The sequence below is a fragment of the Palaemon carinicauda genome, chromosome 11, assembly GCF_036898095.1.
Source record: "Palaemon carinicauda isolate YSFRI2023 chromosome 11, ASM3689809v2, whole genome shotgun sequence".
Classification (NCBI taxonomy): domain Eukaryota; kingdom Metazoa; phylum Arthropoda; class Malacostraca; order Decapoda; family Palaemonidae; genus Palaemon; species Palaemon carinicauda.
In genome coordinates, this window is record NC_090735.1 from 129458850 (window position 1) to 129482404 (window position 23555).

At 36.9% G+C, this 23555-nt stretch overlaps 1 protein-coding gene across 6 annotated transcripts in view; it reads left to right on the forward strand.

Annotated features, from left to right (window-relative positions):
• Mrtf (Myocardin-related transcription factor) overlaps nt 1-18920 on the forward strand; it is a 253621-nt gene extending 234701 nt beyond the window's left edge. For all 6 annotated transcript variants that reach the window (XM_068383404.1, XM_068383403.1, XM_068383401.1 and 3 more), the window contains 11 exons: nt 1817-1882; nt 3381-3512; nt 6773-6940; nt 7413-7966; nt 8076-8192; nt 8321-8597; nt 9319-9660; nt 9789-10725; nt 11837-12041; nt 12253-12355; nt 14469-18920. In XM_068383404.1, coding sequence (XP_068239505.1) covers nt 1817-1882; nt 3381-3512; nt 6773-6940; nt 7413-7966; nt 8076-8192; nt 8321-8597; nt 9319-9660; nt 9789-10725; nt 11837-12041; nt 12253-12355; nt 14469-15496 — 3929 coding nt within the window. In that variant the 3' untranslated portion in view covers nt 15497-18920. The remainder of the gene's footprint in view (nt 1-1816; nt 1883-3380; nt 3513-6772; nt 6941-7412; nt 7967-8075; nt 8193-8320; nt 8598-9318; nt 9661-9788; nt 10726-11836; nt 12042-12252; nt 12356-14468) is intronic.
• The last annotated feature ends 4635 nt before the right edge of the window (nt 18921-23555 follow it).

A 23555-nucleotide genomic window follows, 5' to 3' on the forward strand; every position in this document is an offset into this window, starting at 1 on the left:
CGCCATCGAAGTCGGAAGGACGTTATTTTCACCTGTGTGTGTGTTTGTTTGTTTGTGAATAACTTCCTGGCTACAATTGTTATCGTAGAGTAATGAAACTTGCTGGGATTATCTGTAATGTAAAAAGCTGGAAATGGTCAAATTTTGGAAGGTCAAGGTAAAGGTCACGATCAAGCATAATGTCCAATTCACGTAATCATCCATAAGTTAGGACAGCATTGTCACAGAGACTTCAAACTTGGTTCATATTTGAGTGTATGAAAATCCATGCCAATTAATACATGTTAAGGTCGAGCAAAAGGTCGAGAAATAAGCTGCCGCGGCGGAGGTCTGCGCTCTACAGAGTGCTTCTCTAGTTAACAGATGTATTGAGTCTCTTCCCCCATCTATTCTATTTTATTTTTCTAACTATTGTTTTTTTTTAGTTTATGTAATTTATATATGAAAGATTTATTTTAATGTTACTGTTCTTGAAATATTTTGTGTTCATTACTTCTCTTGTAGTATTTATTCCATTATTTCCTTTCCTCACTGTGCCATTTTTCCTTGGAGTCCATGGGCTTATAGGTTATAGTTATAATAATAATAATAATGATAATAATAATAATAATGATAAACGTCTGATGATAGGGGCATAAGTTAGGTAGTTTATTTATGTTCCAAATACTTGCGATAAGGGTTTTTTTTTTTAATGAATACCTCTTCCCTCTTATTTCTCAAAGAATTCGTGTCACGAAAAGTATCGAGTGACATCTGGGCTTTTGAAAATCAGGAATATTCCAAACGTTGACACTTGGGTTGTTAATAGTCTTTAATTTCTCTGTTTTGAATCATTTTCAAGGTTGTTGTTATTATTATTATTATTATTATTATTATTATTACTTGATAAGCTACAACCCTAGTTGGAAAAGCAGGATGCTATAAGCCCAGGGGCTCCAACAGGGAAAATACCACAGGAAGGAAAGGAAACAAGGAAAAATAAGATATTTTAAGAACAGTAACAACATTGAAATAGAAAAAAACTTTAACAAACCAAGAGGAAAAGAAATAAGATGGAACACTGTGCCCGAGTGTACCCTCAAGCAAGAGAACTTGAAATCTATCCCTAGTTATTATTATTATTATTATTATTATTATTATTATTATTATTATTACTTGCTAAGCTACAACGCTAGTTGGAAAAGCAGGATGCTATAAGCCCAGGGGCTCCAACAGGAAAAATACCACAGTGAGGAAAGGAAACAAGGAAATATAAGATTTTTAAAGAACAGTAACAACATTAGAAAATAAATATCTCCTATATAAACCAAAAAAAAATTAACAAACCAAGAGGAAAAGAAATAAGATAAAACACTGTGCCCGAGTGTACCCTCAAGCAAGAGAACTTGAAATCTATCCCTAGTTATTATTATTATTATTATTATTATTATTATTATTATTATTATTATTATTATTATTAGCTAAGCTACAACCCTAGCTGGAAAAGCAGGGTACAATTACCCCAAGGACTCCAACAGTGAAAAATAGCTCAGGGAGGAAAGGCAATAAATAAACTAAAAGAGAAGTGATGAACACTTAAAATAACATATTTTAAGAACGATAACATTAAAAGAAATTTTTCATAAATAAACTATAAAAAGAGACTTATGGAGTTATAGCGGTAAAGCAAAAATCTCCAAACAAAATTCATTCTGCTGTGACAATTATTAACATGAACAGTGAGGAAATATTCCATTTATTTTCAATAATTCAATTATTACAAGGACTGTGTTCTCAAGATTTTACAATATACTAATTTTTCTTTATCCTTTTCCAGCCCTGAAGGTGAAGCTGATGCTTCGACGGCCACGGGAGGACCTTGTTAACCGTGGAGTTATCCCACGTAAGATCATTTATAAGTTTATTTATGAGTATACCTGTATATACTTACATTTGAACCTCCTATTAATAATTTAAGAAATAATTATTGTTAAAGGATAATATTCATCATTGAGTGTTTTAATTTCATATCTTTATATATAGTTATTTTTAAGTGTGCTTCTTCTTCCCCATTGTTTTCCTATATTAAGGGGTCAGTTGCCTGGTGCGCCCTCTCCAGTGCCTTTTAACAAATGCATCCTTTTCATCAAACCTCTTCTCTCCATATCATCCTTCACCTTATCTCACCATCCAATTCTCTGTCTCCCTCTCGATCTTCCCTCTTCTACAGGTTCCTCCCAGTCCCTCCTCACTCCTTCCCCACCTTTATCATGTGCCCACACGATCTCTGTCTGATATTCTTATCACCTCTGTAATCTTTACTATGCCCGCCATTATTCTTATTGCATAATTTTTTCAGTCATATTCCCATAATCCACCTCTGCATTCTCATCTCTGTTCTCTCAAGCTTTACTTCTTTTTGTCTTAGAGCCAACATATCCGATCCATACATTAACACTGGTCTCATTACTGTGCTATAGATCTTGACTATTTAGCTTGATTGGGATTCTCTCATCACATACAACTCCTGCTACCTCCCTCTGCCTCCCCCATGCTGTTTTATCCTTTTATCCACCCTCATGACTTAGAGTAGAACCCAAGTATCTAAATAGTACCATCTGTTTTGTAATCGAGCCTCTACTTTCATGTATGGTTATCCCGTTCCTTCGTTCCTTACTGCTCACCATAGTTTCAATCTTATCTACATTTACTTTCAAGCCACCCCTCTCCAAAGTCTCTTGTCACTCGAACAACCCACTCTGTAAGTCTTCCTCGTTTTCAGCAGTAATCACCGAATCATCTGCATATAGCAATTCCCACAGCTCTTCATTTCTGATCTCTTCACTCAACACATCCAAGACCAGTACAAATAAAAACTGGCTTAATACTGACCCCTGGTGTAATACAACACTAACTTCAAAGGTTTCTCTTTCCCCAACAGCTGTAATTACTTTTTTTTCTTTTGTACCTCATCGTTACAATTCAATCCAACTTCTCCAGCACTTTCTTCTTCCTCAAGCACCAAAATATAACTTCTCTTGACACTCTATCATAAACCTTCTCTAGTTCTACAAAACCACAGAAGAGCTGGTTTCCCTCTAGTCTCTTTTATTGTCCCTCTCCTCTTCATGAATCCATACTGCTCTTTCCCAATCCTTACAATCTCTCTCAATCTTTCCTGCAATACCCTCTCATAAACTTCCAAACCATGCTCTGTTAGTTTAATTTCCTGTGTAGTTACCACATTCCATGATATCGCCTCTCTTCAAGTATAGATATCATTAGACTTCTCCCAGTCCTTAGGCAATATTTTTAAATGCACAGCATTCTATATATTTAATGGTAAAATCGTTGCCTTATTGGATTATGAAGCTCAGTACTAATGGCTCTCTTGTTTACAGCTATGAACACCCCAACCGCATTTTATGAACAACGGCAGAAGTTGGACATGGCCAAGAAACATGACATCCTCAAGCAAAAGATGCAGCGCAGGCCAGATCGAGAAGAATTGGTCCGGCAACATATTTTGGAGGGTTTGTAGCTCTTGCGTTTTCTATTGATTGTCAGCCAACTTCTACACGTCAAAATTATCAGCCACATATTTTAGGGTTTTCGTGGCCTATGTGTTAACATCCCTGACTGGGGTTCAAGAGACCGTTCAAACTCATTAGTTACTTTAGTAGCTGCAACCTCACCATCTTTGTGAGCCTATAGATCTACCTGATGAATCATCAGTAGACATTGCCTGGCCCGCCCTGGTCCCAGCTTGGATGGTGAGGAGGGCTAGAGTGCTGATAATAGGTCATATCATCAGTATCTAGGCACTGTCCCTTGCCTCTGCCATTCATGAGCAGTTAAACCTTTAAAAGTGGTGTATTTTTCAGAAAAGTCTTTTCAGTAAAACAACTGTATTATACAGTTTATCTTAAGGTAGAATTTATGTGGAATAACATATCCATGATACATTATAGGGTCTCTTACTTACCATATATAGTACTACATAATAGGGTTTATTTCTTATTCTATTAGTCTTATTAGTTATACTATAGGGACTTCTTATTCGATAGCATCTCTTGTATGCTATAGAATCTGTTACTATATTATAGGATATATTACCTATAATATAGTCTGTTATTCATCAGAAGGTCAGGCGATACTATATCATGTAATCCTGTACACATCAAAATTAGACTGTCATGAATGGCAAGATTTTATATTTCGATTCTTTTATTTAAATATTCATCTTGAGCTAAAATAATGCATTTGTTGTAAAATGTATTAATTTTGCTTTGTTCCCATACTAACAAACCTTCTGTTACTTATGTGGTGAAAGATGATCCACATAAATAACTCCGGGTTTGTATTAGTTAGGGAAAAATACAAATTATCTCTAAATTTGTCATACTACCATCTCAGCACAAGGGGGATAAGCATTTGTTTAGAGGCACTTACAGTACTTTAGTATGTGGAGGGATATGAGGATCCAAGCTACTATCTCTGTCTAAAAGAGTGGCAAGGAATACGTAAGTGCGTTGATTACTCATGGGAAAGCTCCAAATTAAATATAGAATTTGAGGTTCTACAAGACAATCTCAATCCTAGGATGTGCTGTGTACCATCAGAACCCCTACTGAATGGTGCACTAGGACCAGAGCTACCACTTAAGGAGTTAGGCAAGGGTTTGAAACCGGGCAGGATAGACCTGAAATATTACTCTGAATCGCCAACTTATTGGTCTCTGAGCTTATGATGTTAAGTTCTTCATATGACTAACAAAAGTAAACTCAATTAGCTGTTGCAATGATAAAGGCCGAGTGGAATTGCTGTCAAAATTCCTTCTATAATCAACTAGCGTAGTCTTCTCTGCTAAATGTAAGTCTGCTAAAACACTAGAAATAACTTAAATATTAGAAACTACAAAGGAAAGTATTTCAAGAACACTTCCTACATTATTACCTACAAATGGTAATACTTAAGTAAACCAGCTTGAAAACCCTGCATTTAAAGATTTTTGTTTGTTTGCAGTAATGATTGACTCAAAGCAGGAAATTAAATTGACAGTAGAAAAAGATTAGGTAACTGATTAATCTTAAAAGTCAAAACATCTTTGAGGTATAGAAGGCTAAAAGACCAAACAAGAGTAGAATTACCATCCTCTCTTTGTCATTTAGACAACAAATTGATGACTATCCATATTGGAAAGGGAGAATTGAGAAGTACACATAGTCTTGGAACTAGCAGTCTTCAAATACAAAAGGAAAAACAGCACCCAAACTTAGCTCATTATAAATTATATATAACTGGTAAGGGAACTCTTGCACATTTGCTCAGGGTCAGGGTCGAGGCAAAACCTATTTAAACTTGCCTCTAGTATACTTATAATTTGTATTAGTTTTATGTACAGTTTTTTTCATTCATATTTGATATAAAACTTATTTATCTTTTTTATACTTCTTCCACTGAATATAAATAATACAGTATTACTATTTTCTTTAAGTGTTCTTCTTAGTAAGCCTCATTTTAGTAATAAAAGTATAGTGTTTACATTTACCTAGCTAATGTTAACCAATAATGAGTTAGTGGCCAAGCTTGCAAATGAACGAAACGCACTGCCACCCGAAAAATTATGTAACCTATCGGTTTTAAATGGAACATCACCAACTACATTGAGCTAAGAGAATCCTACGATATGAAATGCCATATACAAATTAAAAAGTAGCTTGCTTAATAGCTCTTACGTCAGCAAAATGAGGGTTTTAAGGATCCAGAGCACCAGCTCTTTCTTCTGCCTCGCAATCTAGCGACTTGGAATGCAGGATTGCAAAGGTTAGCAGCAGAAGGATTTGAAGTAATTAATGAATTCAAGGCTTTGCTTGAGGATCTCAACTCAGTAAAGCGCAGTGAACTTTCAGAACCCTCACTGAATGGAACACTATTACCACTATGCCTGACTTTGGAAGTCAGGGTAAGGTTAGCAACCAGGCAGGTAAAATCAGAAGACTCACTGTCCTTCTGAGATTAAACAAAGGAAGGTAAATAAGTTATGACCTTTGAAGCCCATCACTATCAAAACTTGGCTGCTCAAGTGTGAATTAGTGAACTATGTCAGCATGTTGTATTTGTCATCATCCCTGCTATAAACTACTAGCCCAGCCTTTTCTAGATTTCCCCCCAAAACTAAAAGCAAGTTTCAGTAGCACTCATACTTGGAACTATACTTGTTCTGAGAGGAAAAGTGAGACAATTGCACTCTTCACAATGGTAATTTAAATCACAACACTATCTCTGTGCAATAATTACAGTTCTTAAAAATCCAGAGGAAAAAACTCCAAGGCAGATTAAAACTTTTTACAATCAGGTAGAGGTGTATGTCATGTTAAATTGATATTGACACAGGATCTGAAATAAAACGACCCTGGTGCTTCACTTCTTGCCATTATTTTACCAGAGGCATATATCTATAGAAAGTAAATAAAATGTTTCTTTTTTTATTATATGTTAGGGGTAAATGTCAAGAAACTGCACTTCTTGTGAAGATACAATATGAACAACAGGTGAAGATTATTGAAATAATGGGCTATTGAATTAAATACAACCTCAAAATCATCATTGTCTTTCTTTCAAGTTGAGCCGAGTGTCTAATATTTTATAGTAAGCTCAGCCAAAGCATTTCACCGTCCCCCATAGCAGTTTGCATTTTTCAAGTACCCTCTTGCTGTCCCCCCAATTGCCCATTGACCTCTTAAAAGCTCAGTTATCTTTTGCAATTTATAAATTTTCTTTTTAAATACAGATGCTCCTGGGAACATTGACCCATCGTTAGTAGAAAAGCAAAAACAACTGAAACGAGCAAGAATAGCTGATGCCATTAGTGATCACCTATGTCAGCGGCCTGGCCCATTGGAACTAGTTCGAGCGAATATCCTCCATACTTCCGAAGATCTCGAGAAAGCTGTCAAGGGTTAGTGTAACGCATTCTTTCCATTTGGTTTATAGAATTTAATGAAGTTTTAGACTTATAATTTGTGTGGTTTTTATCGTCAAAAGTAGTGGACCCATGAAACAAATTGCTGTCATATATTCTACTAGTTTTAAGAATTTTAGAAAAAGCTAAGTTTAGTGTAGCCATCAGTTAAACAAACCCTACATCCAACTTTGCTCAAAAGAGCTATTATTATGTTGCTGGGGAAAGTTTGATATTTGTTCTAAACATTTTTATTTTTGAGATTGGAAATTTTCAATTTATTTAATTAGTAAAATTGGACCTACTGGTATTATATTTCCTTTACAATAGAGCCTTTATTCATTTCCACTTGTTTTGTGTTAATGAAATTTTCAGTATGTGAATACTGTATATCACCTGAAACCCATAAACTTTTATGCTCGTGTAAATTCAATGAGATAGTTTTTAATCTTATGATTTCTTGTCACAGAGGGACAGTTAATGTTCAAAAGTACAAGTGAAGGGGAACCTCGAAAGCATCCCAGTTTGTATGTACAATATGAAGATGAATCGAGCAGTGAAGGTGGCATGTCTCCCGATCAGAGTGAGGCAGGAAGCGCGTCTGGAGTCAGGGACCTACTGTCTCCAAGTCCTGTGCTCTTGGAAGCCTCCACCCTCACATCTGCATCAGCCACAACTGCAGTCATAGCTCCCCCTCCCCCACCTCCACCTTTAGCACAAACAGTCCATACAACCATTACCTCCGCCACAGACTTAGCTGCTCCTTCGCCATCCTTAACGTCGACGACATCGTCACTTTCCCCCCTGTCCTCTTTGGCTTCCCCACAGCATCCTCTGCTACCGTCTCCTCAAGCTTCGGCCCTCACTCAAACTCTCTTCGTTACCCGCACAACTCTTCCTCACGCCCTCACCACCCCTCCACAGCAGAATTCCGCCCCTGGAAAAGATCAGTCCAAGAGCCGCAAGAAATCTAAAGGGAAAAGCCAACCAAAAGCAAGAACTATTAAGTTCCACGAATACAAGGTAATTGTTTACTTTCGGTTTTCTGGAAATTATCCATTAGAAAACATTCATCTTTGGAAATTTAATTGTTTACAAGCTTAGAAGCTAACGACTGTTTTTGTAATTCTAGGGTCCTCCTAGCGCTGTGAAGAGAGAGAGTAGTAGTAATCCTGCAGAGACATCTTATGACATTCTGCTTCAACAACAGCAGCTTTTCTTACAGTGTCAACTAGAACTGAAGCAAAAGGTATTTCATTGTGCTTATTTTCAGTTTATAGTTTGTTTTCATAGTGTATTTTATTCATTATTATTTGCCAAATCTTTCATTGTAACTAAATTGTTGAGCATTGTCCTTAAAAAACTTTATTTTTCCAGTATCCTCAAATAATCTTGCCAGCAGCATTGAAACCTTCCAACACTGACAGTTCCAGTTGCAGCAGTTTATCATCTGTCAAGAAACTGGCACCAACACCTCCCCCTCTTCCATCCACAACCATAACTACAGGGTTGACCTTATCGCAGGTTCTCCACACTCCAAATCACACTCCAGCCACCACGCCAACTCCTTCCTCAACTCCACCTGCACCTCCCCCACCTCCTACACCCCCTGAAACTAGTATCAGAATTCACACAAAATTAGAGGATATGAAAGGTTTGTCATGTACTGTATTACTGTATTATTTAGTCTCCTTAATTGTTATGTTGGATTTATTATGAAATACAGTGTTATGTGGAATGTTTTTCTAGGCCTGATGATGTTAATTCTTTGGAATTATGAATTAGATCTGGAATATTCAAGGGTAGACTTTGATATATGGTTTTTGTTACTTATCAGTATTTGTTACATATTAGAAGGCCAACCCCCCCCCCCCCCAAAAAAAAAAAAAAAAAGAAAAAAAAAAAAAAAAGCTAATGTACTTGATAGCAAAAGAAATACTTCAAATTTTTGGTGTTTCCCTATGTGGTTCACCTTTCATGTTTTGCTTGTTGTATCTCAAGAAATGTTCGTAGGTAGATGTATCACTAAATATTAGTTTTATGTAAAGGAAAAAATAATATATGTTCCAAGGTATTTTGGCTACAGGTTTAAAGATAAATGCAATACTGTATATGCTTGGTATTTAACTTCTGAGTGATTCAACAATATATTAACTGATTTTCTTTACAAATTTTGTGGAATTTCATTATAGAGTTATTTTATGAGCAGTCATATTGCTGTAAGTAATTAAAGTGCAGTGAAATATATTAAAATAAGATTGGTTTCTATTTTTGCTTTACAATTGATATTTAAATATATTGTTAGAGTATATCGTGTATATGCAGTAATGCATTTCATTAAGTAAGTCATCCTTCTCAAATGCTTTTCCTTGCAGTTTCAGACCTGAAAGCAGAGTTGAAGAAGAGAAATTTGCCTGTCTCCGGCTCGAAGCCCCAGTTGATAGAAAGACTAAAGAGCCACGCATCCCAGAGTTCATCAAGCTTATCGTGCACTGTAGGCAACAGTAACAGTAGCAGCAACAGCTTTAACAATAATTCCTCTGTTACACTAAGATTAGGTAGTATAGAAAGAGAGACGTTAGCTCCTCTCATAGCCAGTGATGGAGAGGACAGAGTTAGTATTAATCGAAATGACGCGGTTGCTCAATTGTTAAAAGAAAATTCACCCACTCCTACATCATCACATTCTGTTATCAATAATACAGATGATTCGTCAGGTAACTAGTGGATTTTACTATCTTGTCTTTCATTGAAATTATTATTATATAGTTTAATATTATGAACATGTATTACTTTAGTTTTTTCACTTATGTTTCAGAATGTAACTTGTTCCTTTTACTTTCAGTGCAAGGCCTATTAGAGGCGTCTATGGACTTCGGTGACGATAGTGTCTCCTCGCCTGCATACTCTCACATATCTGCTTCATCTACTAGGCCGCCAAGTGCTGCTCCTATGGATGTTGACTTTGATTCTGCAATGGACACTAATGATTTTGCTCCTCTAACCCCTGGAGGGGCACTAACGCCACTAAGCCTTCAGCTTAGTGATGGAGGCTCTATAAACACACCACCCCCACCCCCACCTCCACCCCCACCACCTCCACCCACTAACCCCCCGACCAACACCACCTCTGGAATACCGATTGGAAGTGTGTTAATTTCTACCGTTGGTCAGGCAGTCACCAATCCTACACATCTCGTAACAACACGGCACAACATTGTTCAGCAAGCACCCACTCATTCCTTTGTATCAAGTGAAACGATGGTCCATCTACAGAAACGAATAGAGGATCTTCAGAGAGAACTTCACCACACACAAATGCAGCTTCAGCTGCAGCAACAACAAAACATCCTCAAAGCCCAGGAACAACAGCGCAAAAACATGACTGACAATAAAATCAGCCAGAAACTCATTCTGCAGCAACACATTCACAACAAAAAACAACAGCAACAACAGCAGCAGTTACAGAGTCATATACAGCAGTTGCATCAGTTACAAACGTTACAACAGCAACAGCAGCAGTTATTGCAGCAAGGTGTGCAGACTGAATTGTGCAAAGACAGAGGACTTGAGAATGGCCTTGAGCATTCAGATCACTTGCAACAACAACTGGATCAAAATCAGCAGACTCAAGATGCCATTGACGAAGTTAAAGTTAAGGTTGAAAATGGTTGGGAACAGCTCCTGAATTCTCCCAACCCACAAATCTCTCAGCTACCAAAGAATAACCTGCCAGCATCAGTTTCTTCACAGAATGATGTTACTATTAATGCACATCAAAGGTTAGTGTAAGAACAAAAACTTTTTCATTCCAAGTGGACATTGGGACATAGCTGATTGAACTTCATTTACAGCTATTGCATCATGTATTCCTGAAACCTACTTCGTTTTATATCTTTTTATGTTAATGTAAAAATATACAATGCACCTCATGTTCATAGAAACCCTATTAATCTTACATTCTACATACCTAGTGAAAAACTACACACATTTTTCCATGTAGAATTTCCGATGGTTTACAGATACTCCACTATTTATTAATCCCTTTCACAAAATTTTTTGCATCAAATTTATCGTGGTGTCTTTACCATCAACAAGAAGATAAGTTTCCAAAAAACCCTAAGTAATTAAAGTAATTGTAAATAAAGAAAATATAAAAGAATAATCTTGACGTAGTAATTATGTTGACTATAAATGAATGGTGTGATTTGTTTTCCTAACTATATTCTTTCAATGAAATCAAATTATAAGTGAGATATATGATAGAAGTCTGCATGTATAATTTATGCTCCAATTACAATTGTTTTCGTGGGTTTGTGGAAAGTATTCTGTGAGGATAATTGCAAAACATGTTATGAAATTGTAACAAAATGTTTTTAGATTGATATGGGAATGGATGTGATAGACCTAGCTAACCATTTTTTTTTAAACTATTTTAAAATATCTTTATATTTTGGTAAAAGTATTCACTAATTATTTTCTTGTACTATTACATGTATCTTATCAGACAATAGCTATATATTAATTCTCTTTGAAATCTGTCCTACCAAAGAGTTGATTTATTAAGATCTCTCTCTCTCTCTCTCTCTCTCTCTCTCTCTCTCTCTCTCTCTCTCTCTCTCTCTCTCTCTCTCTCTCTCTCTTTTCTTCAGTCATATGTTGTCTATGTGAACAGGCTTCTTTATAGTAGTTCCCTATGTATCTTGAAAGGGTTTTAAAATTATAACATACTGTCTTCAATAGGATAGAAATCATTATTAATGATTTGAACATTATTTTAATCAAAAGGTTCTTACTGTTTGGTTGGTTGTATATGGTAATTAACACTTTAGTGTTGAAAACCTTATCTTAAGATATTCATGTATTCTGTACTCAAGAATTTTCTTATTACAGAGCTACGGCTATTCCAAACTTCTCCGGATTGATCGTCACCAACACATGTGATACAAATGTCAACAATAATAATAACAATAACAACAACAATAATAACAACAACAACAACAATAATAATGTAAATAGAGTTGCAACGGAACCTCAGTTTGTCATCAAACCACCACCAAATTATGATGAAGCGACAAAACAGTTAAAGGGGACAACTGTAAGTGGTTATATAGCTTTTGTATTGTTATTCATTTTTTTGTATTTTTTAGAGATTCAGGAAGATAATAGTAATGTTTTATAGTTTTTTTTTGTATCATGGTAAAATTTCCATTTCAAAATTTTATTGTTTACTTATACAGATCATAAATGAAACATGAAATCTTTTTTTTATCATGGTATGTACATCGCAGTATTTTTATATTTGTCAGCATATCCCGAATAAAACTTCTCACCACCACCATCAGAATCGAAAAATAAATGTGAAGAGTCAAGCAGTGGATGATGTCCTGGAAATCTTGATAAAGAATGGAGGTAAGGAAGAAAATCTTATTTTTTAAACATTTTTATTAGAGTATTTAGATACTCTTTGTCGATGTCTCACAGAATGTAGATACAGGAGAGGGTTTTACCAGCCCCCTCGTCTCGTCCCTTTTAGTCGCCTCTTACGACACGCAGGGATAACGTTGGCGCTATTCTAATTGTTTTTATGCCCCCGTGGCCACGGGGCTGGGAGGAACGTATAGAGTAGAGGTCCCCTTTTTTGTTTTTGTTTCATTTGTTGATGTCGGCTACCCCCCAAAATTGGGGGAAGTGCCTTGGTATATGTATGTATGTATGTATTTAGATACAATATTGCTATTTCTAGAGGGAGTACAGTAACAGTATAATTTTGAAGTACCGTACTCATATCTGTATACAGGACTGTACTATATTTCTTTGTAAACTATTGAAATGCTTTATTTTTTCTATGAATCCCCCCTGTTTATTAGTTTGCTACACAAACCTGTTTATTAAATGAAGAAGAAAACTAGATAGTCATGAGAGAGCCTGTTGACTGTCGCAAATGTCAGATATTGGTACATCACAAATCTCTTGGAAGTTACATAGTATGCCAAAGAAATTTGAAACCTCTCTTTGGTGCTTCATGATAGGGCTCACATTCTGTTAGGGGTCAACTGTATGGTTGATCCACAGCTCCTCTATAATGACTGCTTGTTCCCCTATGTGTAAGGGTGTGTTTCAATGTAGAGGTTCTAATTGATACCAACTTGTAAGCTTTTCTTTATTGTGTTTTCCATATAAGCTGTCAGATGGTGTATTACATTTGAACTGAAATGAATGATAAAACAAATCAATATCTTAACCCTTTTACCCCCGGGCTATTTGGAAATTTCCAACCCTTAACCCCCAAGGGTTTTTTTTTTTTTCAAACACTTTTTGCAGTATATTTTTTTTAAATTGCTCTAACAGCCTTAATTTTTGTCATAGAGAGGTCAGGTTGGTCTCATTCTCTTGGAAAATGCCTGAAGTTTCTCAAAAAAATTATCAAAAATATGCAAAAAAAAATATAAATAGCATTTTTTTGCAAGGACGTACCAGTACGTCCATGGGGGTAAAGGGATGAGTTTTGTGAAACGTACCAGTACCTCCTTTGGAGGTAAAAGGGTTAATATAAGCATTGAAAATTAATATGATTGCAGAAAGTTAACAAATGACAACAATATAAAGCAATCACAATAATCACTTAAATCTCACAAGAATAAGTAGTTCTGTAAAAAAGAAATATACATGGCATCCTTACCCGTTATCTCCAACAAACAATTTCATCAGAGAACCCTCATACACTGGCATTCAAAACGTGAATCACTTCTAGGGATTAACGACTTAGAATGTGCAAAACACTAATGTTGATGACAATCTATGCTTCCAAAATGTCGACCCCTTCTTGAGATTTCACAGGAAAGAAGTTAACTTGCCGAGTGCATGAGGTGGACTGAGCGGGAACTGGGAAGAAAGGATGGCAACGTTCATTACAGCACCCCACGACACAAAAATATCGAAGAATACAAAATATCTTATAAATTATTAGTACATAAATCAGAAATATCAAAGTACAGTATAAAGATACAAAATATCTATTGATTATTATTACCTAAATCAAAAATATCAAAGAATACAAAACTGATAACAAATATCTATCAGTTATTATTGTACATATGGTACACATAGTATCCATTTTAAAAATACCAGGCAAATGAAATCTTCACATCTGTTTTTTGAACACTTTAAAGCGTTATATTTCCCACACTTATGTTTTTAGCATTAAAGACCACTGGAGTTCCAGTTCCATTTTAAATGACTGCATTAAACCGACCAGCTTTGGTCCTTTTTCTTTTTCCATATTTTTTTTTAAATAGGGTAATAAAATTTGAGTTGGAAATTTCCTCAACTTTTAAGTTGTAAGATACATGATAAGATTATTTTTAGAATTAGCATCAGTCATTTTTATTGAAATTTCGTTCCAATGAATAAGCTATTGAAGAATTTCCAGTCCTTTTTATAGAGCTAGGTAGACTAAGAATTATGACATTTGCCGTAAAACATAATTGATTATTTTCTTTAATTACTATTATATACATTTCAGAATTGCCCCCAAGTGCTGCACAGGATCCTCACACTCCCACTACTCTGAGGTGTAGCCGGAACGGGCCAATCTTCAATACGTCTGTTGCTTCATCACCAGTCTACACCACCACATCAACTCTTCAAAACATCTTCAGTAACTCATCAGCAGCACTGCCAGTTATATTCACAACCTCATCGGCTCCAATAGCTGCAGTGTATACTACTACCATTCCCACGACGGGCGAGACTGCAGTCCCGCCGCCTCCCCCTCCTCCACCGCCCCCACCACAACATTCTAGTCATCGCACTACTGCTGTAACAACATGTGCTACAGTTCCTGTAGTACCAACAGTTTTAAGCATTGCCAATTCATGCCCTTCGCCTACTGACGCTGACGGCAGTGGTCTCAACTCACACTCCTTGTTCGCTGACCTCGTCATGGAGGGGTCCAGTCAGCCTCCCTTAGATCTACCTTTAGATCTAGATTTACCAGGGTTAGAGGGAATGGAACTAGGCGCTCTAGAACACAGTTTAGAACACAATAGTATACCTCCAGAACTTATGATCTCACAGAGGACAGAGGAACCTTTTATCTCTGTTGGCCCACCGATGGATGTGAAGATGGAGGTGAATGACGATGTAGATGTGGCATCATGGTTGGATTCTCTGGTTCCCCCAACAAGTTGTTCATCTCTAACGTCTGGGTCGTCGTCCTTCATCGCACCGTGGCCACCCAGTCAGTCAGTGTCATCGTCGGACAATAATAGTGATAGTGGTATGGGAAGCAGTTATAATAGTGGCAGCAGTAGTAGCTGCAGTAACAGGGGAACTGACCATAGTAGCTGCAGTACCAGTAGTTCTAGTAGTAGCAGTAGCAACAGTAGTATCAGCAATGGTGTAAAAAGTGGTTTAAATGTGCATCAAAGTGACCCACTTCTCTCTAATAATCAGGATCAGTTGGACCTCTTCAATTTAGAGGAAATGGACCTCAAACCCCACGACGTAACGTCAGGCTTGTCATGGGACCGCATTGATTATACCGCATGAGTGTAGTGCACGCATTTGTTGATTTAGCCAGTCACCACCATATTCTCTGGACCAGGTAGATTTAGCCTGGGACCAGCAAATGGCAAGACTTGAAAAGTTAAGGAGGGACCATATAGCTGATGTAGTAGAATTTAGCCACGACTGGTTAGCGTGCGTGACAGCTGAAGTGTTGCTGCTGCTGAATACTTTTGTGAGTGAGTGGCAGCCATGCCCCTGATTGGCTGTTATTGACTTCAGTGTTAATGTCTGTGATGACAAATGAGTGCCTTACAAGTACTCTAACAAAGGACCATTAATGACTATTAGCTAATGTAATTACTATTATTATTAATATTTAGGTTGTGTCAGCCAACTCCATAAATTCCCTTATATTCCATTTTGACTACCTGTCATGTAGATCATGCTCACACATCATTACTATTACTGTACTTGAAGTTTAATGAAGAGAATTTATTAAAGAATGTATCTGAATTTATTAAAGCTTCTTCATAACTAATTGGTATATAAAACTGTACATCATATATTTGTAAATACTGAATTCCTTCTTGTAAAATGGTGCTGTTTTCCACTTGTTTGAGTTTTCACCGAATCTGGGTCAAATGATGTACCCAGTAGCTAATCCTAATATTAGTTCAAGTCTGTCACTATGTAATAGATTTATATGGTAAGTTTTTGGGAACAAGTCTACCCCTTCCACAAACTTTACTATGTGCTTGCCTTAGAATGTGGAGGAGGAAGAATAGGGTCAACATCTATGTACATAGTTTTTATCCATGTGATGTGTAATGAAAGGAAAGCTATTGGTGGCTGTCCTTGAACCAAATATAGGTTTTAATGGAACAGTAGCAACATCTATAGTTTTCTCATAGCCCACTGAAGGCAGGCACACAGTGCAACCATTCCATTATGACCCCCAGCTCATGGCTGTGTTCTTGGCTGCCTTCAGCTACCCCCAGTCAAGAGCAGTAGTGCTAGCCCTTGTTCATGATGTGCAAGTAAGTGTATCACCCTGGCACGTGGCGTCCCAGAAGAATACCTGTCGTCAACCTTTACCCTAGTTTGTGTTGTCCAAAAACCAGTGAATTGGGACCCTGGCCAGTGGAGTTGACTACTATTGCCTCCTTGTCTTGGGTTGGTGGGGTCTTAAGCCAGTGCTCAACACCTGATTAATTTGAGTCCAACACCAAGACTTGTTTTGGCTGCAGCCAGAGCAATGTGTTAGTTCATAAATTTTAAGAAATTTCTTCTCTCATAAAAGCCTGTGCTTACAATCTTCAGTGATTGTGTCAAGTCATATCATAGACCCCAACCCATGATGTCCAGACAATGCCATGTTTGTGACAGTGGTTCTTGTATTGAAAATAAAAGAACTAATTGCTTTGTATCCCTGGCATTCGGTGTTGAGAGTTGTCCAGCATTCGTGACCCTGGCTTGGGTGTGTATGAATATATCAATCTATAGCTCACCATTTTGTGCCGATCCGTAGGAATCTCAGATTGAGGTAATATTTACTCCTCTGTATTCATAGGCTCAGAATTTTGAACCCCGTGTCATACAATTTTCAGCTGTTGCATAGGTCACTGACATGTGGTGTGTTGAAATTAGAGTCTGTAATGTAGTAGTTGTTATTCTTAACAGATATTAGAATGCCTCGTTGTTGAGTGTATGAGCTCATTATGCCCCCCTGGCTAATGGTGTCCAATGCTAGCCTTTTCAACTCCTTAGATCAAGGCAGCCCACTCCTACTCCTCAACTCTTGAAGGTAACGATTGATGCCAGCAAACGAAGTCTAGTGACCCAAGATGATGCCACTACGTAGCCCGTACAATTGATGTTAATGATTTGACATGTCAGAACTGTAAGTTGTGTTTCATTGACTCAGACAAAAAGCTTACAACATACCATATTTGTGGTACTGTCACGATTGTGGTTTTTTTTACAAATGCTTCTTGCTCTTTAATAACAATATTGTGAGTAGACAAAACTCATAGAACAAGTGACACTACATATCAACTTCTGGCCAAGTTGATGTGAGTGACAAACTATGTTGTATGGGTTGACTTGGCTTTGGCGCTTTTGCCTGTGCTGGAACGTAGGCGTCTATGTTTCGGCCAAGATACACCAGACTTGCAAACACATGCAACCAGGTATATGTCATTAGATAAACTTGCTCAGCTGTCATACATACATGGTATTTCAAACCTTATCTTCCAAGTCAGGTAATATATATGTTTAGAAATCTTCATATGTGTGCCAAGTCTTAGAGCAATCAGCTTAAATGACATTCATTTTTTTTTTTTTTCTTTTTAGTGAAAGGGCACAAAATTCCATGTCATCTTATTTAGGTACAGTATTAACATATGTATCTAAGAAAACTGTACATAGAAAAAGAAATACAGTATACATTTGGTGCAGTGTTTTAGTTAGAAAGACCAAGTGGTGTATCCTGAGAATTTTTTTATTCCTTTAAATTCCTATTCCATCATAAACTAAAAGTATTGTCATGTATATTCTTAAGTATATTGAGGATCGGTGACTTGTGGCCTAGTCTGATCCTTGGTAGCTCTTGTACAGATTCCTGCATTGCGAATAATTTTTGGGCATTTTTCATTTACAATAAAAGTTTGCCTCATAATGCTTGCATCAATTGGATACTGCTAAAATATGACTCATACTTGTGGTACCAACATTATACTATTTATGTCTGCTCCTGTGCTCAACAAGTAAAGAAAGCTCTGCCCGGGCCTTGTTCTCAGTGTGCCAAACCAATACAGTATTGTATAAGCAATTACAGCAGTTAGCCACATTCCACTAATACACCTGCAATTCTGGCTGCAGCAGTAACCAAGGCGATTTCTGTTCGGTTAATTTTGGGTATTTCTTTTTTTTTTAGCGTAAGAAATTGTTTTCCTTTTTGTCACTTCACATCACTTGTAATTAAACTGCAATATTTTTTCTAAATGTAACAGTTTTCCATATACAGTACACTCATCAATGTAACTTCATATTATAGTACAGTAGTTTAGGAATACTGTAACCTTTTTTTTAGCATTTTCAATCAAATACAGGTATTTCAGGAATAAAAGTACAGTACTTACTTATTGTCATCATATTTACATTTCATTATTTCATTAGTGGTCATTTGGTATGTATACGTGGCTACAGTCATAGATTTTGAGCTAGATGTATTCATAGGAGTTAAATTTTATCTGGTATATCTAAATAGTGGATTCAATAATTGATATTACAAATGTCATCACCCGGTATTATATCTAAATAGTGGATTCACTAATTGATATTACTAATTTCACCGCCCGTTTCATTTTTTCGAAGCTTGGATTTACTGCAAAAAATCAAGTAGGTTACTCGAAGTCATGCTGCCTTTATATTGCTTAAAAAGTTTGCATTTCTTTGTTGATAAAAATTTGTTACAATTCTTGAGAAATTAGATCTCTATTACAGTATTTATTCACAAAAGAATTCTTTCTCCTGAACTGCAAAGTATTTCAGGAAATTTTGCAAAATGTAAGGTTGAAAAAACTACGGTAATAGTATATTTGCACTGTTGCAATGTTTTCCATTACAGAGCTACCACATTATGAAATTGTCTAGTTTTGATTCAAAGCAGATTATAATCTGAAGAAAACTATTCAATAGAAAATCAATCTGTTGAATTGCAAAAACATTTGGTGTTTCGTATATATTATTATGCTTAGTGTGTATTATTTGCAATTTTTCATTGGTATATTACTTCCCATAAAACTCTTCTGCATATACAGTTACCACATATTATGCAATATCATATTGCACTTGAAATGTCTGCAATGATTTTCCATATACTCTACAATAACTATAATTTACAGTTTTATTATCATATAGCTGGATTATCCATTTTCTATCATCAATCGTAGTTTAGAGAATCTTGAAAATTTCACTACAAAAAATTGTAAGAATATAGTACTTGGAAACTTTTCGTACAAACCTTACGATATTGGGCGTGTGTTGGATATCTCATGGCATGAATAAGTAGTTGTCGATTATGTTACAGTGCTGTACGTAGAAAGGTATTTAGGTAATAGTCACCCCGTGTAAGTACACATTTATCCCTTCAGAAAAGGAAATGGAGATTTTCGCTTAAGGCTAACATTGACTGTGTATGCACTTGGAACTGCTAGGCAGGGGAATGCAGGGCAATTAACTGTGCTTCCTTTTATTTTGTTTATTTTTTCCTCCTAATTTGCTGCAGCCTCATTAATGGTGAATAGTGTCCGTGGTACTCACAACTTGAGTCACTTACAAAGCTTTACTACCCTGTGTATTTGGAAAATTATGTTAGAAAAATTAATGGATTACATTTGTCAGGTGGATTAAATTAATAAATGGCACTTGGTAAATGTTATTTTATTTCATCACTCATGAAAATCTGGACACATTTAAATATTGTACCCCATTAGAAAAAGAAAAAATGTTTCTCATGAAATGTTCTTGTATATGAATATTATCATACAAGCATAGTTAGTTTATTAGTTATGAATTGTTTTGTCATTGTAAATTGTTTCTGGCTGTGAACAGGTGTGTTAACATTAGAGTTCGTAAGCTGAAGCTCAACTGAAGTCCTTTCCCTTAAAGCATAACTTAGCTCCTAAATGTTCATGTATATGATGATGAGGTTGTTATTGTTGGACCTTTTTGGGGCACCTGTGCATGTCTCAGAATTTGTTGAACCTATTTTTCAGATCATTATGTAACTGATTTATGACTACAATACTTGCTGAAGAATGAATTGGGTACCATGACCAACCTGTGTCTGTTGGTAGTAGAGTGATTTGAGTAAGCAATGTATACTAATCACATTCTCTCAAAAAGAAAATCTCTCGTGACAATCTTCAATTCAAGGATCTTGAAAGTTTTTGTCCACCTAAGAACTGAAACTTGTAAGACACGTATATGCAAGGATTTGATTTACAAGAATGAAATAATTCTTCAGTTACTCTTTAGGTAAGTCCTATTTCCAAAGTAACAAAATATATTGAGTACCCATAATTGTATTTATTTTGTGTGTAACAGTCTACAGATAAGCACCATATTCACATTCTCTTGCTACAAGTGATACTATACTTTAATTAAGTGGCAGTTTGCTACGTGTTTAAATAAACAAAAGGATGAAAGCTTTGTTTGATCTGGGTAGTATGTAATGTTCTTAAGCTTTGCACTAGATGTTATAGATACAGTACTCAAGTTAAGTAATAATAGCTTTCACCATTTCTTAGGTAGCTCATTAAGAACACCTTAGTTGTGATTTTCAATTTGTTCTTAGACGATAATACAAACCATCATCCTTGACTAGAGAACTTAAGAATACAGCAAAAGCTGGAAGATGGCAGTAACATCTTATTTGAGGTGTAAACATACCAGGCTGTAGTTCGCTGGCTGGTCGCTAGGAAAACGCCACATAATGTATATACAGTACATTGGTCTGCCTGTGATCCCAAGCACTTTGACGTCAGTCATCGAAGAGTGTGGTCATACTTCTTTCTGCTCTGGAACTTTTAGCAAAATAAAACAGCTGGACTCATTCCTGGGAAAAGGAATGTGGTGGTTGACAAACTGAGCTTAAAGACGTAGATAATTGGCTCAGAATGGTTATTATGTCCTCAGATAGCGAGGAGAATCCAGACTTCATGAGGTTCCCATACAATAGACCTGTTTGTCACATCCCTCAACAACAAACTTCCGATCTACTGATCATCAGTCCCAAACCCAGTAGCAGCGTTCGAAGACGCATTTCACCATCTATGGGACAATCTAGACACCTACGCCTTTCCAACATTCAGTTTTCTAAGAAGGGTACCGAACAAGGTCCTTGCATCTCAAAACTTAGTTAGTTCCATTGTGGTCTCACATGGAGTGGTACACGGACATACTCCTGTTGTCAGAAACACCGGGAGAACTCCCTCCATGTCCCAGCCTACTATTCCAGCCATACATGAGGATTTACCTCCAATATTGTGAAGTCTCTACGTCTTCATTGAGTAGAGTTTATCCAGCATCTCATAAAAATGTTTTCTCAAGAGACAGCACAACAAATGTCTGAATACCTTGGCAAATCCTTGTTTGCAGTCTAATAGGCCAAGTGGTCCGTCTTCTGTGGTTAGTGTTGTGGAAAGTGTATTCATCCTTTCGAACCCTCTGTACCAATAATCACCGATTTTTTACTTTACATCTGTAAGGAAAAATTCGACTCCGTTTCTGCGGTGAAAGGATATTGCTCAACCTTGAGCCAAGTCTTTAGACTTCATGGACTAGACATTCCTTCTTCGGAAGACTTCTCTATGCTCATACGGAGCTTGGAGCAGTTTTACTCTCCGGTTGAGGGGAGCCTACCATCCTCGAACATACTGTAGTCAAATTACAGTAATACCTTCTCTTAAGACGGCACCTTATGAGTCCTTGAATCGGCTGTCAGATTGGGATCTGACATCCATGTCTCTTTCCCCATTGGCCTCAGCCAATGAATTAGCAAACTTCACGGACTCTCCTTCAATGTCACTCTTTCAAGGGGGTCGAGGGAAGTTTCTCTCGGCTTCATCCTTGAGTTCATCGCCAAAGCCCATAACCATCTTCTAGCATTCCTGGATTCTTGTTGCTGCAGGTTGCAAGTCTACGAGAAATAACCGAAGATCCTGATCAGCTGTTACTCTATCCTGTAAGTGAATTGAAACCTTATCTCAAATGCATCAGTTCTGGTAGACCTTATCTACAGCATCTTTTTGTTAGTACTGGAAAAAACAAAAAGAACACCATTTCCTTCTGGTTGAGGGAAGTTATTTCACGTTCCCTTTCATTTTTGGCTGAAACTGGAGCACGAATAAAGGCTCATAATACTGCACAGCTTGTCTGTGGTGCAGGTTCTTTAGGTGAGAGAGTGGAAATGACAGACGACCTTGACTGCCCATTACCTGCAGGATGTGACCCACAGGTCCATGAAAACCTTTACTCTCAGACCTGTTGTGGCTGCTCAGCAAGTGGTTTAGCTACGTCATCTCCCTCACAGGAAAAGTAGCTTCAGGTCGGGGGCGAAGGTTACAAGCCTGTGTTGAAAGTGATGAATGACTGGCCCTTTTCATTTTCTTTCAATCCTCCCCTCTCTTTGTATACAGAGTTGGGATCCTTGCCAGCTGGACTCTTCTGAAGTGGAGCTAATACCACAAAGCTCTAAGCTACTTTATGATTATCATAAGGGGATCTTATATCCTCACTCCAATTGAAGGGGAGTGTGTTATATCCAAGCAAATCCACAGATCCATATTATAGTCTTATCATCATGCCTGCCAGGATACACCACAAAAGTTGATGCCCAACCAAGTACTTTGAAACATAGGTTGTGTTCCAGTCCTTTTACATGTTGGTTCTTGAGGTGTAAAGAGCCATGATTCTTCGGTTCAATATCAAAAGTCTTGAGCACCTGGGTACAGTTCCAGCCATTTGAAAGGGGGCTTCCTCCCTCCTAAGGACAAGTCTCCAATAGTGAAGGATGATGGTTGGTATTTTTTAGGAATGAATGACAAATTTTAAAATAATTTGTAATTTTTCCTAACTACAAACCTGAGTTCTTTACTCAAACTTTCCTGCCATCATCACCCCCAGTGAAGTCCTGGCTGCATTCAAAGTGCTCGGGATCACTGGGGGAACAATGTATATAAAGTATTAGTGGCCAGCCAGTGAACTACCAGCTGCAATGTTTACTCCTCAAATAAGATTTTAACTAACATGTTCCAGCTTTATTTGTATTTATACCACAAATTTTTAAGGATAATTTGTATTTTTCTTAGCTTTACAAACCTGAGTTCTTTAAGTAGGGAATACAGTATGTTTTCAGCGTGAGATGAATAGCCGTTGAATTATTTTACCAAGCTGTTAAATTACAGGTTGGAGAGAGGGCAAAGAGCCCAGCATCCCCACCTGGCAAAATCCCCTCACTTGTGACCTTTCAGCTCAGGATTAGGATGGATGATTAACATAGAGAACTCAGATTTGTATTGCTAGGAAAAATAAAAAT